At 41.8% G+C, this 13,559-nt stretch overlaps 2 protein-coding genes across 4 annotated transcripts in view; one reads left to right on the top strand and one right to left on the bottom strand.

Annotated features, from left to right (window-relative positions):
* The window catches only part of LOC107219293 (kelch domain-containing protein 10 homolog), a 3,048-nt gene extending 1,658 nt beyond the window's left edge, over positions 1-1,390 (bottom strand). The window contains exon 1 of one of the 2 annotated variants that reach the window (XM_015657481.2): positions 118-1,390. In XM_015657481.2, coding sequence (XP_015512967.1) covers positions 118-792 — 675 coding nt within the window. In that variant the 5' untranslated portion in view covers positions 793-1,390. The remainder of the gene's footprint in view (positions 1-117) is intronic. The other variant, XM_015657480.2, reaches the window with a different exon arrangement.
* The window catches only part of LOC107219292 (eIF-2-alpha kinase activator GCN1), a 17,250-nt gene extending 3,691 nt beyond the window's left edge, over positions 1-13,559 (top strand). The window contains exons 1-13 of one of the 2 annotated variants that reach the window (XM_015657479.2): positions 1,598-1,828; positions 1,911-2,013; positions 2,829-3,024; positions 3,132-3,474; positions 3,898-7,711; positions 8,093-9,578; positions 9,772-10,408; positions 10,493-10,837; positions 11,118-11,311; positions 11,446-11,657; positions 11,749-12,002; positions 12,106-12,327; positions 12,399-13,559. In XM_015657479.2, coding sequence (XP_015512965.2) covers positions 1,814-1,828; positions 1,911-2,013; positions 2,829-3,024; positions 3,132-3,474; positions 3,898-7,711; positions 8,093-9,578; positions 9,772-10,408; positions 10,493-10,837; positions 11,118-11,311; positions 11,446-11,657; positions 11,749-12,002; positions 12,106-12,327; positions 12,399-12,527 — 7,950 coding nt within the window. In that variant the 5' untranslated portion in view covers positions 1,598-1,813 and the 3' untranslated portion in view covers positions 12,528-13,559. Of the gene's footprint in view, positions 1-1,597; positions 1,829-1,910; positions 2,014-2,828; positions 3,025-3,131; positions 3,475-3,897; positions 7,712-8,092; positions 9,579-9,771; positions 10,409-10,492; positions 10,838-11,117; positions 11,312-11,445; positions 11,658-11,748; positions 12,003-12,105; positions 12,328-12,398 lie in introns of those variants that run through there. The other variant, XM_046741650.1, reaches the window with a different exon arrangement.

Raw genomic sequence — 13,559 nt, 5'->3', positions numbered from 1 at the left:
GTTTGATACAAAAGCAGAAAACTGTTACATTTATTCAAACGTATATATCAAATTTGTTCTAGTTCGCATAATTGAAAGTCTTTTTCCCTCAGATTTGAGGAAAAGTTCAAGCTTTACCAAGAATCCGAAGGCTTCAAGAGCGGTGCCTCCTCCAAGGACGTATATCTTGTTCCCATCGAAGGCAAGTTCGTGCCGATATCTTCCTCTTGGCTCAGACTGATCCCTGCCAGCGCAAATATACACGTGTTCCCAAACGGCCTTCCTGAGTTCGAATCTATGGATGTCACAGGTGTAATTGTAGCCCGTCGTTCCACCGACGGTGTAAAGATAAGATCCGTGGCAAACGAGAGCCTGGCCATATTGAGCAAGTGGAAAATGCCCTCGAGCTGGAACCATCTGCATCTTGCCGTTCTTGACGTCGCATATGTAAAGATGATTGCTGCAGTTATATCCAAAGGGGACGCCAGTACCTCCGTAAATCAGAAGCTTGTCTCCTTTGAGTATAACAGCGTTTGAAGCTAGCTCATTCGGCATGTTTTCTTGGCAGGGGAGACGCCGCCACTCTTGCGTCACCAGATTAAACTTCCACAGTTCTTTGAATAGCGGCTTACTCTCCACCCACGTAAGATCATCTCTCATGTCAGGGTCGTCGTTTGATATGCACGGGTTGAAGCCCCCGTACGAGTATAGGTTCAATTCGTCGCATGCTATCCGATGCCCACTTCTTGCCTTCGGTCTCTCCGCACTCCTTGGCTCATGCTTTGTAAACGCAAATGGCTTGAACGCGTACATTTCGGGGCTTTGAGGTTTTTGCCACTTTGTGTTCAGGGTCGAAAAGGGTTAGGGACAATTTTATAGGTGCTTATTACATCAAATTAGCGGACCTTCATGATATTATTTTTAGTAGTCTTACAATCATGGAGAGCAGGTTAAGTCTAACGTCGTCACGGTTATAATTTCGGGCTAATCTTACCACGTTGATTGAACGAATTGTTGTGGCTATTGTCAAGTTGCAGCTGAAGGTTTAACCACGGTGATGTGACGTTTGCATTGTATTTGCGCAATTTTCATTACGTTAGAATAGTTTATCAATTCACGTAGTAGCACACATTCAGGATTTGTCACTGCTAACGCAAACATGTCATCGAATGCAATCGAGACTTATTTGTTAATGATTCTAACCAAAAAATAATAAAGATAACAAATTATTTCCATTCAATTCGAGGCTTCGTATTTTTACATGTTAGATAGTTTTTTTTGAGAAAATTTGATTGTTTATACACCTGTATTTCGAATTACGTATATAATAAAACTAAACAGCTGCAGTTTTGGTTTAATACTAGCAGACGAATTCTTAATTTCTGCAATAGAAATGTCATATTTCTGACACTGAAGTGATCAGGGTCGTATCATTTGCGACCAACTTCAGGGAGTTGAAATTTGATACCATTTCGATTCAGAGTTGTGGGCAACATAGGATACAGTTTTTTTTTTTTTAATTTACAAATTGTGGAAGACAAATATTCGATACTTGCACAAGGATTTCGCGCGTACTGCGTTAACTTAATAAGCTGTTCCGTTTAATTTGTCATTTATCCTCGAGTTTCTGTTGGATAGAAACTGACAAAGGACTAGAAAATTCTTTCGCGGTAATTCGCATTTATGCCTGATTTCGCGGGCCACGGCAATTCGGTAAAACTTTGACCGCGTCGCGAAAATCCCGTCCCGTCGCGAGATTGAAACGCAGCTTGAGTATTAGACTTTTATTCGTAGGTAATTTTGCGTGTGTTCGTCAGCCGGTTTCTCAAAAAATATGGCGGACGCTGAGGTGAGTCTGTCACGTGGAAGCGTATTATTTAGCTATATTTCCTAACTAACTTTTGTGTGAACCGTAAATATTGTGATTCCAGCTAGCCAGAGCCTTAAAGGATCTACCGAACCGGGTGCAAACTGCAAGCAAAAACGAGCGCCGTTATATATTCAAAAATGTCGTCGACGTGTTGTCAAACCCAGGTGGGATCACCAATTCTCACATATTACGCATACGTTTTGCACGTTTCAATTAAATCTGACTAACGTTTTGCTAGTCCTTTGAACTTTTCTGCCCATACCTTGTGTTAATTTCTCTCTCGCCGTATTTTTCTTAGACACGAAATCAATCAATTAACACTACTTTGCATGATACCAAACTATCCACAAATATTTGTGGGTAGTATACACTGATCTAATAAGATTTTTTTTTAATAATACTAACTTATCAATCTCAAGTTAGATATTTTTTGAATCTAGTCGCTTGCAAACTTTTTGTCAATGTCATAAGCCAGAGCACTATCTGCATTTAATCACCTTAAAGAACACCAGCGTTAGTCTTTGGATAACTCGTTTCTTGGTAATCATTAAAGTTGTATTTGAGAAAAAAATTTCAAAGTAGTGGCTAAATATGTTTTTCAACAAATCATTGATTACACATTTTCTTTTTGTAGTTACTAATTTTTGTCTAATCACGAAGCTGCACCTTAGCCAATTTCGTTTTCTAGATTCTTACCAGAAGTACAGGACGTGAATTTACTATTTGCCTTACCGAACGTACCTAAACGGAGATGTCTGTCCAATATGTTGTTTACTTGTTGTTACAGAAACAAATCAACCTTTAATTTCAGTCTTTTTTTGTTTCGGTATTCAAAAAGTTTCTTATTTCCTTAGAAATAGTTTGCTTTTCGAATGCTGATTGTACGAACATTATTGATTAATAATTGATGTTGATTTAGGAGTAATTACATGCTTCTGAGAAGTTGCAGCATTTAGTATAATGAGTTATCGTCTTCTAGGCATCAACGAAAAGATCATTGGAGGAATATGCAAAGTTATATCAATTACCTTGCATCGATATAAGGAAACTTCATCACAGTCTTACGTGAGCAACCTGATAGTAGCTTTGCTAAAGAAACAGCCAGATGCAACAGTCAGATTTATGACCAGCGCAATAGCAGAGCAGGCTGCTTGGCATAAGAATTTAGTGCCGACGTGAGTATTGTTTATTTATTTTTTTGCCTGGCTGAACAAACATATTGTTCAAATATACATCAACTCAGTAAATAATCGTTGCCAACTAGCATTTTTCTTCTGCTCAGATTGAACACATCATTGACTGCCTACCTGACCCTCAAATGGTCAGGATTGGTCCTTGTTCATGGCATTAACAAGGGCTCTGAATCATGCTATGCAGAGTTATCCAAGCTGGTTGAAGCACAAGCCAGTTTAACTGCAGGGGCATTGGCCTGTGGGGATAAGAAACTCTCTGAAAAAGTTTACAGGCTTCTTACACACGGATGGAAAACCGTCAAGGGTATTGACGAGAAATACGTTGACATCCTGCTAAAAGCAGAGGTATCCACTGGGCTTGTTGTTCTGGCGAGCTTGCTGATCAAGTATTTGATTCATACGAAAAAGGATTCGCTCGCCGACAAACTGAAGGTACATATTTTTATTTTTTATTATTTTCATTTGCATTTTGTTAAACTCATACAAGCATAGCCCTCAGTACATTACTTAACAGATGAGCAAGACAACATGAGGAAATCAATTATCAATTCATGATATGAAATAAATTGATATATACTTCTGAAGTGTCTGTCCAGTTCTAATTATATGACAATTTAAATGATACACTGAGGCGCTGCTCAGTGTATCAACAACAATTATTTTATTTATACATAAACAATAGCTTTCTGTCAGTATTGTCAAATACACCAATATTAATATAAAAATCTACTAAATTTCTACTTTTAATGATTAAAAAATTACCCTTTTACGTATGCTTTGTTCTTGAATCCTTACCAGAAGTAATTATAACACTGAATATTCGTACTGTGCTTTAATTTTAAACTATGATTTCAGACAAATGTTCTAGATGCGTTAATCAAAGTTAGCGTCAGCTGCAAAAAGAAGCCCGACCTCTATGTCGTAGATGCGGCAGTTCCACTGCTTAAGAGGGTTACCCATGACGAATTTAAGAATCAGCTCCTACCTGCCCTGCAGAAAGCAATGCTACGTAACCCTGAGATTATCATCGAGGCTGTTGGTCACATACTGAGTGGAGTGAGCCTCGATCTGAGTAAATACAGTCAGGATATCAGCAAAGGATTATTCGCGAATTTGCATTCCAAAGAAGATCTTGTGCGAGAAGAATCTGTGGATGCATGTCGGCGACTTGCTCTTCAGTGTTCAGATGCAGCAGCCATCGAGGGTTTGCTAACTTTGCTTTTTGCTGTGTTTCACGGCTCGGAAGGAAAGCTAACAGTTGTCACGCATAAAATATCCGTCCTTCAGGGTGCCGGTAATCTCAGCTACAACGCAGTTTCTGGGAGCAATATTCAGAAGCTTGCAGAGACGGCTTGCACTCACTTCATCAAAGTCTTGGATACAGAAGTGCATGAGAAGACCTTGATTCACGCTTTGGAGATGATGGTACTTTGGTGCAACAAATTTGCTAACGAGGTACCTAAAATTATAATCGAGTCTTTCAAAAAGGGAATGGCGGCAAAGACTTCAACTCCAAGTGTCCGTGCTGCATACATCAAATCTCTGTTCAGCACTCCAATGGCATCTCACTCGCAAGTCATCGCTCCGATTCTTAGTCAAGCGATAACAAGGGCTGCGCAGCAGTCCACCAATCCTGCGGCAGTGGCCGAGGGATTAGCAGCCGCGTATTTGATACTGAAGCTTATATTGGCGGGGGAAGTTGAAAATGATAAGCAAACAATATTGTGGAATGCTGTGGATGATCAATTGTTCTTTTCGGAAAAGTTTCTCATTTCATGTGGGGACGATGCGTTGTTCAATGTAATGCTAGTATGCGAACGACTTTTACTGCAATTTTCTAATAGATTGAGCGAGAAAGCTTTGGCAGGCATAAATAGGGCTATTGTTGCTTGTGTAACGACTGCTAAATCGACAACTAGAAGACGCTGCGCACCATTGCTCAAAAAAGTTTTGACCGGTTTGAGTAGTTACGAACCTGCCGAAGCTTTGCTGGCAGAGTTTGATAAATATTTGGAAGTTGCCAAGATTAGAACTGAGGCTGAGAAAGAGAGCAAAGACGAATTAGTGACCGGCGAAGTCACTGGACGAGCATTAGCTGACGGACTGTTGGCCATTTGTTCCGGATCTTTTCTATTTGAAGTAGCAGCCATGCAAATGGTTAGAGATTCATTGATTCCTGCTCATCATCCAGTGATATTGAAAGCTGTACCAAATTTATGGTTCAAGATTGTTAAGAACTTTAATCTTATACCAAGAGAATTTTGTAGGACTTTCGGCAATGAAATTAGGAAGACCTTTGTTCAGAACTATAAATCCGTTCAGAGTTACGAGAATGCCCTGGCTAGAGTCGTCTCTCTTGCACCAGATGTCATACTTCCGGCCTTGATTGTAAACGTTACTAGCAAATTAGACGACCCTGAAATTCTCAAGATAACTAAAGACGAATATTTCACGTATTTAACTCCCGAGGGGGAACTCTATGATAAATCCGTGATACCGGGCAATGACGAAAATGAAATTCTAAACGCTATGAATATGAAGCGAGAAAGCAAAGTGTATTCTTTTAAAGAACAGCAAGAGGAGCTGCAGTTGCGACGAGAACTTTATGAGAAGCGCAAACGGGAAGGAAAGATAAAGGAACCTAAACTCACGCCGAAACAAGAAGAAGCTCTAAAAGTTCAGACCGCAAAGGAGAATGCAATTAGAGCAAGACTCACAGGATTAAATTCAAAAATCACTGAAGCTGTCTCTATGGTTAATGCAGCAGCACGTGGCAATGGGACTGAGCTATCTCTGTATTTCAAAGACCTTCTGCCATCTACACTCAGAAACTTAGGCTCGCCATTGGCTGCTCCAATGCTTGCAGAACTCTTCATTGGCCTTGGAAATACCGTGAAAATCGGTAATAATGCAACGTTTCCTCATCTGATAGCCCACGTCACCCTACGTCAGTTGAAACCACAATGCGATCTCAACGAGGCTTGGGAAGATGAGGCTTTGGACCATGCTGTGAAGAGGACCCTGGGTCTGCTGCATCAGGTCACTGTAAAACAAAAGCTGAATCCAACAGCGTCAGCATTTTGCTACTTTTTCCCGTTCATAAACACTACTCTTTTATCCAGCAAAGATGATTCGATTATTAGCCAGGGGCTGCAGATTATTCAGGACCACGCAAAGCTCAGAGGCGACGACGATAATCCTAAAAATCCAAAACATCCCAGACTTCTTCCCAGAAGACAGATGTTCAACCTCTTGATCGAGCTCATAAGCACCACCACAGGGCGAGTTCAGTCCCAAGCAGTAGCAACTCTACTTGATGTTGCTTATTCGGGGAGTGCTGCTCCTGGCACTGCGACAGCGACCTTGGGCGAAATCGAGTCCCTGACTGGAGCCTTGCAAAATCCTTTGCCAGTTGTGAGAGATGCGGCATTGCGAGGACTCACTGTCGTTCGTCAAGCTTTTCCAAGTGAAAAGGAAGACTACTTGCAGGCATTGAGACTAACGCGAAGGATTTGGGTTGCTAAGTTTGATGTTACTGAGGAGAACAGGGCCTTGGCTGAAGAGCTTTGGAATTCTGCGGGACTTGTGGCAGACTGCGAAGCATTGAGCGAAGCGCTAATGGATGATGTTGCTCACCCCGTTGAAGCTGTACAACAAGCAGCTGCTGGAGCGTTGGCACAATTGTTAACGATTGAACAGCGCTTGATGCCACCGATACTTGAGCGACTCTTAGAATTATATCAAGATAAATTGGCTATGATTCCTCCAAAGTTGGATGACTTTGGTAGAGTCATTGAGCAGCCCATTGATATGTGGGGACCTCGGCGAGGCGTCGCTTTGGCGCTGGCTCAACTAGCCCCGCTTTTGACACCTGAAACTGTTCGGTGTTTGGTACAATTCTTTGTTTCTACCGGTTTAGGTGATAGGAATCAGGCCGTTCGTAAAGAGATGCTTGCTGCTGCTGTCGCTGCTGTTGATTTACACGGTAAAGCAAATATCACTTCTTTACTGCCTGTTTTTGAGGAGTTTATGGATAAGGCACCAAAGAGCGGTAGCTTCGACTCAATCAGACAATCAGTCGTTATTTTGATGGGACTGTTGGCCAGACATTTGGATAAGGATGATGCAAGAATCAAACCGATTGTTCTACGCTTAGTATCAGCTCTGTCGACACCGTCTCAACAGGTTCAAGAAGCCGTTGCTAATTGTCTACCACATCTGGTTCCATCTATAAAGGATGACGCTCCTGGTATAGTGCAAAAGCTTTTACATCAGCTTCTAAAATCCGATAAATATGGAGATCGCAAAGGTGCTGCTTACGGCTTGGCCGGCCTTGTCAAGGGCATGGGAATCCTCGCGCTTAAGCAGCTCGACATTATGACTACTTTAACAAACGCTATTCAGGACAAGAAAAATTACAGGCATAGAGAGGGCGCGTTGTTTGCTTTTGAAATGCTGTGCACTATGCTAGGGAGGCTTTTTGAACCATACATTGTCCATGTCCTACCTCATCTGTTACTTTGCTTTGGGGATTCGAGTCAGTACGTCAGAGCAGCCACTGATGACACAGCAAGAGTTGTTATGAGCAAACTTTCGGCTCACGGAGTTAAACTTGTTCTTCCCAGTCTTCTAGCCGCTCTGGAAGAAGATTCGTGGAGAACAAAGACAGGTGAGACCCTTTGATTTAAGTATTCATCTCCATATGGGGCAAGCATTTAATGCGAACTCGACCTGGGCTTGACACTTGATCTCTCTGATTTACCATGCAATTTTTTATGATTGTCTTGATTCTCGAAGAGAAAAATTTTGAGCTTTGAGCCGGAGTGGTTCAACGTTCTCTTCTTACTTGTTTCAAGCTCTTTTCGATAGAAAAAAAACTGAATGCTTCCGAGAGTGAAAACAATTGTATAAAAAATAGCGAGCCAAATCAGAGAAGTCAAGGGTAAGATCCAGGTCGAGTTGATATGGAATGCTCCATATACTCGTCAATTAGTATGTGTTGAATTTTCTTATTCAGAGTATGCCATCTAAAGATTCAATAATTTTCTAGGATCCGTTGAGCTGCTTGGTGCCATGGCATATTGTGCCCCAAAACAATTGAGCAGCTGTCTGCCGAGTATCGTGCCAAAGCTTATCGAAGTTCTAAGTGATTCTCACATGAAAGTGCAGGAGGCTGGAGCTGAAGCATTGAAGGTGATAGGTAGCGTAATTCGAAACCCAGAAATCCAAGCGATTGTACCTGTACTTTTGGAAGCTCTGCAAGATCCGTCTCACAAAACTGCAACCTGCTTACAAACTCTGCTCGATACTCAGTTTGTCCATTTCATAGACGCTCCGTCGCTAGCCTTAATTATGCCTGTAGTCCAAAGGGCGTTTATGGATCGTTCAACGGAGACCAGAAAAATGGCTGCACAGATTATTGGGAATATGTATTCATTGACGGATCAGAAAGATCTCACGCCTTATCTTCCTACCATCATACCTGGCCTCAAAACCAGTCTGCTCGATCCTGTGCCTGAGGTAAGAAGCGTTTCTGCCAGAGCTCTAGGTGCTATGGTGCGTGGAATGGGAGAATCTAGCTTCGAAGACCTACTGCCATGGCTAATGCAGACGCTCACATCAGAAACCAGCAGTGTTGATAGATCAGGCGCTGCTCAGGGTTTGTCCGAAGTTGTTAGAGGTCTGGGGGTTGAAAAACTTCACAAACTTATGCCAGAGATCATAAGTACAGCGGAAAGAACAGACATAGCACCTCATGTCAAGGATGGATATATAATGATGTTTATTTACATGCCTAGTGCTTTTACTACGGAATTTACACCCTACATTGGTCAGATTATCAATCCAATTCTAAAGGCTTTGGCCGACGAGAATGAATATGTTCGGGAAACCGCTCTGAAAGCTGGTCAGAGGATTGTAACGCTGTACGCTGACTCGGCGATAATGTTACTTTTACCCGAGCTGGAGAGGGGTCTGTTTGATGACAACTGGAGAATCAGATACTCTTCGGTTCAACTTTTGGGAGATTTGCTGTACAGAATTTCTGGTGTTTCTGGTAAGATGTCTACCGAAACTGCCAGTGAAGATGATAATTTTGGAACAGAACAGTCACACTATGCAATTATCAACGCTCTTGGTGCCGAGAGAAGAAACAGGGTGTTGGCTGGCCTCTATATGGGTCGTTCAGACGTTGCTCTTATGGTCAGACAGGCTGCTCTTCACGTTTGGAAGGTGGTTGTGACAAATACTCCAAGAACGCTGCGAGAAATATTACCTACGCTGTTCAGTCTTCTACTCGGATGTCTCGCCAGCACCAGCTATGACAAACGCCAGGTTGCTGCTCGAACTTTGGGTGATTTGGTGAGAAAATTGGGCGAACGAGTTCTTCCTGAGATTATACCCATCTTAGAAAGAGGTCTACAAAGTGAACAGGCTGATCAGAGGCAAGGTGTCTGCATTGGACTCTCGGAAATCATGGCTAGCACCAGCAAAGATATGGTTCTTACATTCGTCAATAGTCTCGTCCCCACTGTTAGGTTTGTGAAAGAATTTTTTGATAAAAAATCAGAATTGTGGTTTGCACGGTTGTAGAGCTCATAAGTAACTTTTTAAAGCATACTAAAAAAAATTTTTGGGTCAAGTTGGGGGGGGGGGGGGTTTAGATTTACAGACATCAATTTCGTAACTGGATAGATCACCAGAGATTTGAAACTGTTCCTTCTATTTCAGGAAAGCCCTATGCGATCCGCTTCCCGAGGTCAGACAAGCGGCTGCCAAGACATTCGACAGCTTGCATTCAACAGTCGGTGTTCGTGCTCTGGACGACATTCTACCTGCCATGTTGAATCAACTGAACTCTCCCGATCAATCAGAGGCTGAAAACACTTTGGACGGTCTTCGTCAAGTTATGGCAATCAAGTCTAGAGTCGTTCTTCCATATCTCGTTCCTCAACTAACCGCTCCTCCTGTCAATACAAAGGCTCTGTCGATACTGGCTAGTGTAGCTGGCGAGGCTCTAACGAGATTTCTTCACAAAATCTTACCTGCTTTGTTGACCGCGTTGTCAAGTGCTCAGGGCACTCAGAACGAGGTGCAAGAACTCGAATACTGCCAGGCTGTTGTCCTGTCTGTAACCGATGAAGTAGGTGTGAGAACAGTTATGGATCAGCTGATGGAAGCGACGAGATCTGAGGATCTATCTCGTCGCAGAAGTGCGGCTACGCTACTGTGCGCATTTTGCCGCGATTCACGGGCTGACTATAGTCAGTATGTGCCACAGCTGCTACGTGGTTTGATTCATTTGTTCACCGACGACGACAAAGACGTGCTGCAGATGAGCTGGGAGGCACTTACGGCAGTTACTAAGGTGTGAAAATGGTTCTTGATTTTATTTTCATCTGTTTCGTGAAGTTGGGGATAAGAAATAATTGTTTTAATTTCGATTTCCTAGACGCTGGGATCAGATCAGCAGATTGTACACGTTCAGGATATTCGTCAAGCTGTTCGTTTCGCTGTGTCTGATTTAAAAGGACAGGAGCTACTTCCAGGATTCTGTTTGCCCAAGGGTATTACTCCGATTCTTCCTATATTCAGGGAAGCTATTCTCAACGGTATGCCGGAAGCTAAAGAACAAGCCGCGCAAGGTCTGGGAGAAGTCATTAAACTAACCAGTGCCTCTGCCCTGCAACCGAGTGTTGTACACATTACTGGTCCCCTTATTCGTATTTTGGGAGATCGATTTAATTGGAGCGTAAAAGCAGCGGTTCTAGAAACTCTAGCAATATTGTTAGGAAAGGTAAGTAACCAAAATATAGGGCTGTTCGGGTATCAGGATTCTTCGAGTCGAGTCGGGTTGGGAGGGGAAAAATTTATTAGTTTCGAGTTTGGCTTCCGAGGTTTTCGAGAATTCCGAGAATCCGGGAAAAACCTTCGGGTTTCTCGACCATTTCGCAAAATCGCCTAGGAATCCGATTCGATACCAACTCGCGCCCCGAACCTGAACTTTATTCCCCAAGATTTCGGGAATCCGTACGGCCGTGGTAAGCTGATACGTCTTATTTCGATTTGAAAAATAGGTCGGTGTGATGCTGAAGCAATTTTTACCCCAACTGCAAACTACCTTCTTGAAAGCCCTGAACGACAGCAACAGACAAGTCAGATTAAAAGCTGCTTATGCATTGAGCAACCTTATCGTCATTCATACTCGGGCAGATCCATTGTTTGCGGAATTGCATACCGGAATCAAGACAGCCGACGATCCTGCAATCAGGTCAGTTTTGTCATCTCTTTTACGTCGTTGACTTAAATTTAAAATTATTCTTATTCTCGACGTGTGGAGTTTTTTTTTCATTAAACGTTACGATGTGGCATCTAGATACTTACAAATATTACCTCTAATTTAAGGGAAACCATGTTGCAAGCGTTGCGTGGCGTCCTCACACCTGCTGGTGACAAAATGACTGAACCGATGAGGAAACAGGTATTTGTTACTCTGAGTAGCATGTTGGGTTATCCAGAAGATGTTACAAGAAATGCGGTTGCCGGGTGTTTCGGAGCTCTGTTGCCGTGGCTCTCTCCCGAACAACTTGCAACTGCTTACAACGACAATCTACTTTGTAAGTCAAGATAAGTTATTTAGCCAGTCCACTGTAAGAAATATCTACGCCATTTAATTGCAACACACAATATTTTTACGGTTTTTCATAGGTGATGACGTTAATGCTGATTGGATGCTAAGGCACGGGCGATCGGCCGCATTATTTGTCGCTTTAAAAGAAGCACCGGGAAGCCTCTATTCGGGAAAAAATAAGGATCGCGTCTGCAAAGTTATTTTGTCCTACCTCTCAGCCGACAGAGTTCAAATAGCTATGAACGGAGTTAGGGCATGCGGTTATCTATTCCAGTACCTCATGAACGAAGAACAGCCAATACCACAACAGATCCTGACTCCTTTCGTCAGAGTGAGCACTTGATTGTTCTATAAATTCCTCTACGAAGGAAAAACATCTCTATTTTTGTATTCCATATATTTTTTTCTGACGAGCTTGAATTATTTGCTTGCAGTCGATGAACCATAGTAGCAATGAAGTGAAACAATTATTAGCTCGAATATGTATACATTTGGCCCGTAATATTCCATCCGAGAAAATGTCCCCGGAACTTTTGAGGTCGCTTCTACCGATGCTGGTTAACGGCACGAAGGAAAAGAATGGCTATGTCAAAGCAAACAGCGAACTCGCGCTCATCGCCGTACTCAGACTGCGGCAAGGAGATTCGGAACACCAGGTAAGTTCTTTCATTAGAATTGTCTATTTCGAGTTTCTTAATTTTTTCATCTTCCAATATCGTTTTTACAGAGGTGTATCGGACTGCTGGACGCTGGTGCGAGGGAGTCACTGTCCGACGTTGTGAGTAAAGTTCTGCGTAAAGTTTTATCGCAGCCAGAGGGTAAGATAGAAGAGTTGGATGACACGTTACTCACGTGAGAGACATTGCAACTCCCGGGGCTTATTAATTGTCACTTCCATTGTTCCTACTTCCATTGCCAAATTATGTGGTATCAATCCGCTAATTCTCATGGTGGGGAATCTTACTACTCAATCTCTAGCAATGGTGTTGTATTTAAACTATATTATCAGTGGTGTCTGTGTGTTGTTATCGCCGAGCGATTAGTTTACGCCGAAAATAGGATTAACCTTTTTATCACGATATTACTCGTCAAATTAATAACGGAAAGAATTAATAATCCTCGTTTCGGTAATATTCTTAAAGGCATTTATAAAACTTATTGCAAACATTTTTTACACCTTGCTCGAAGTATCATCGTCAGTAATAATGAACATGAGATATTCCAATTTATTACCAGCGTTAACAATTCTTATCGATTACTAGGCTGTTTTAACAATAGACTATTAAAGGATTTTACTACAAGAGACCGAACGACCGGTAAATGCAATAATTCATCCCACTCAGGGAAACAGATATCTGTTACCATTATGAAAGGTCCAACTTTTGTAAAAGAGATTTTAAAGGATCATTTCTATTTTAACGTTGATCGTAATCGGAACCTAAGATTTGTTTCTGCATTTGGTGAAGTTGATAAATTTTTTGATTCTAATACAGCCGGCGATCAGAGAGAATTTGTAATTTTCATCAAAATTAAGAAAGATTATTCGACATTTTTTACAAACCTCTTATATAATAAAGTAGAAGTGAGGAATTGCGTTGATAATGCTTTCCACGGCTCATGCAAACGTCATTATCATGAGTCGACGACAGAAAAAACGGAGATGTTGCACTCTAGTTGGGAACGTGGTCAGTCTATAGTATATGTATCAAAATTAGGTATAGAAGTTGTACTATTGATATTCGTACCTGTTTCGTAACAATGCAGCACTTCTGGGCTAGTTACCAGAAAAATCGGCTCATTCAATAACGAACTCGACGTTTGTTCCTTAATACTATATTTTATATTGTATATTATATATAAATACGTTACAGCATACTTTTCGAATTTA

The sequence above is a fragment of the Neodiprion lecontei genome, chromosome 5, assembly GCF_021901455.1.
Source record: "Neodiprion lecontei isolate iyNeoLeco1 chromosome 5, iyNeoLeco1.1, whole genome shotgun sequence".
NCBI lineage: Eukaryota > Metazoa > Arthropoda > Insecta > Hymenoptera > Diprionidae > Neodiprion > Neodiprion lecontei.
This window is presented reverse-complemented; position numbering and strand designations above follow the sequence as displayed.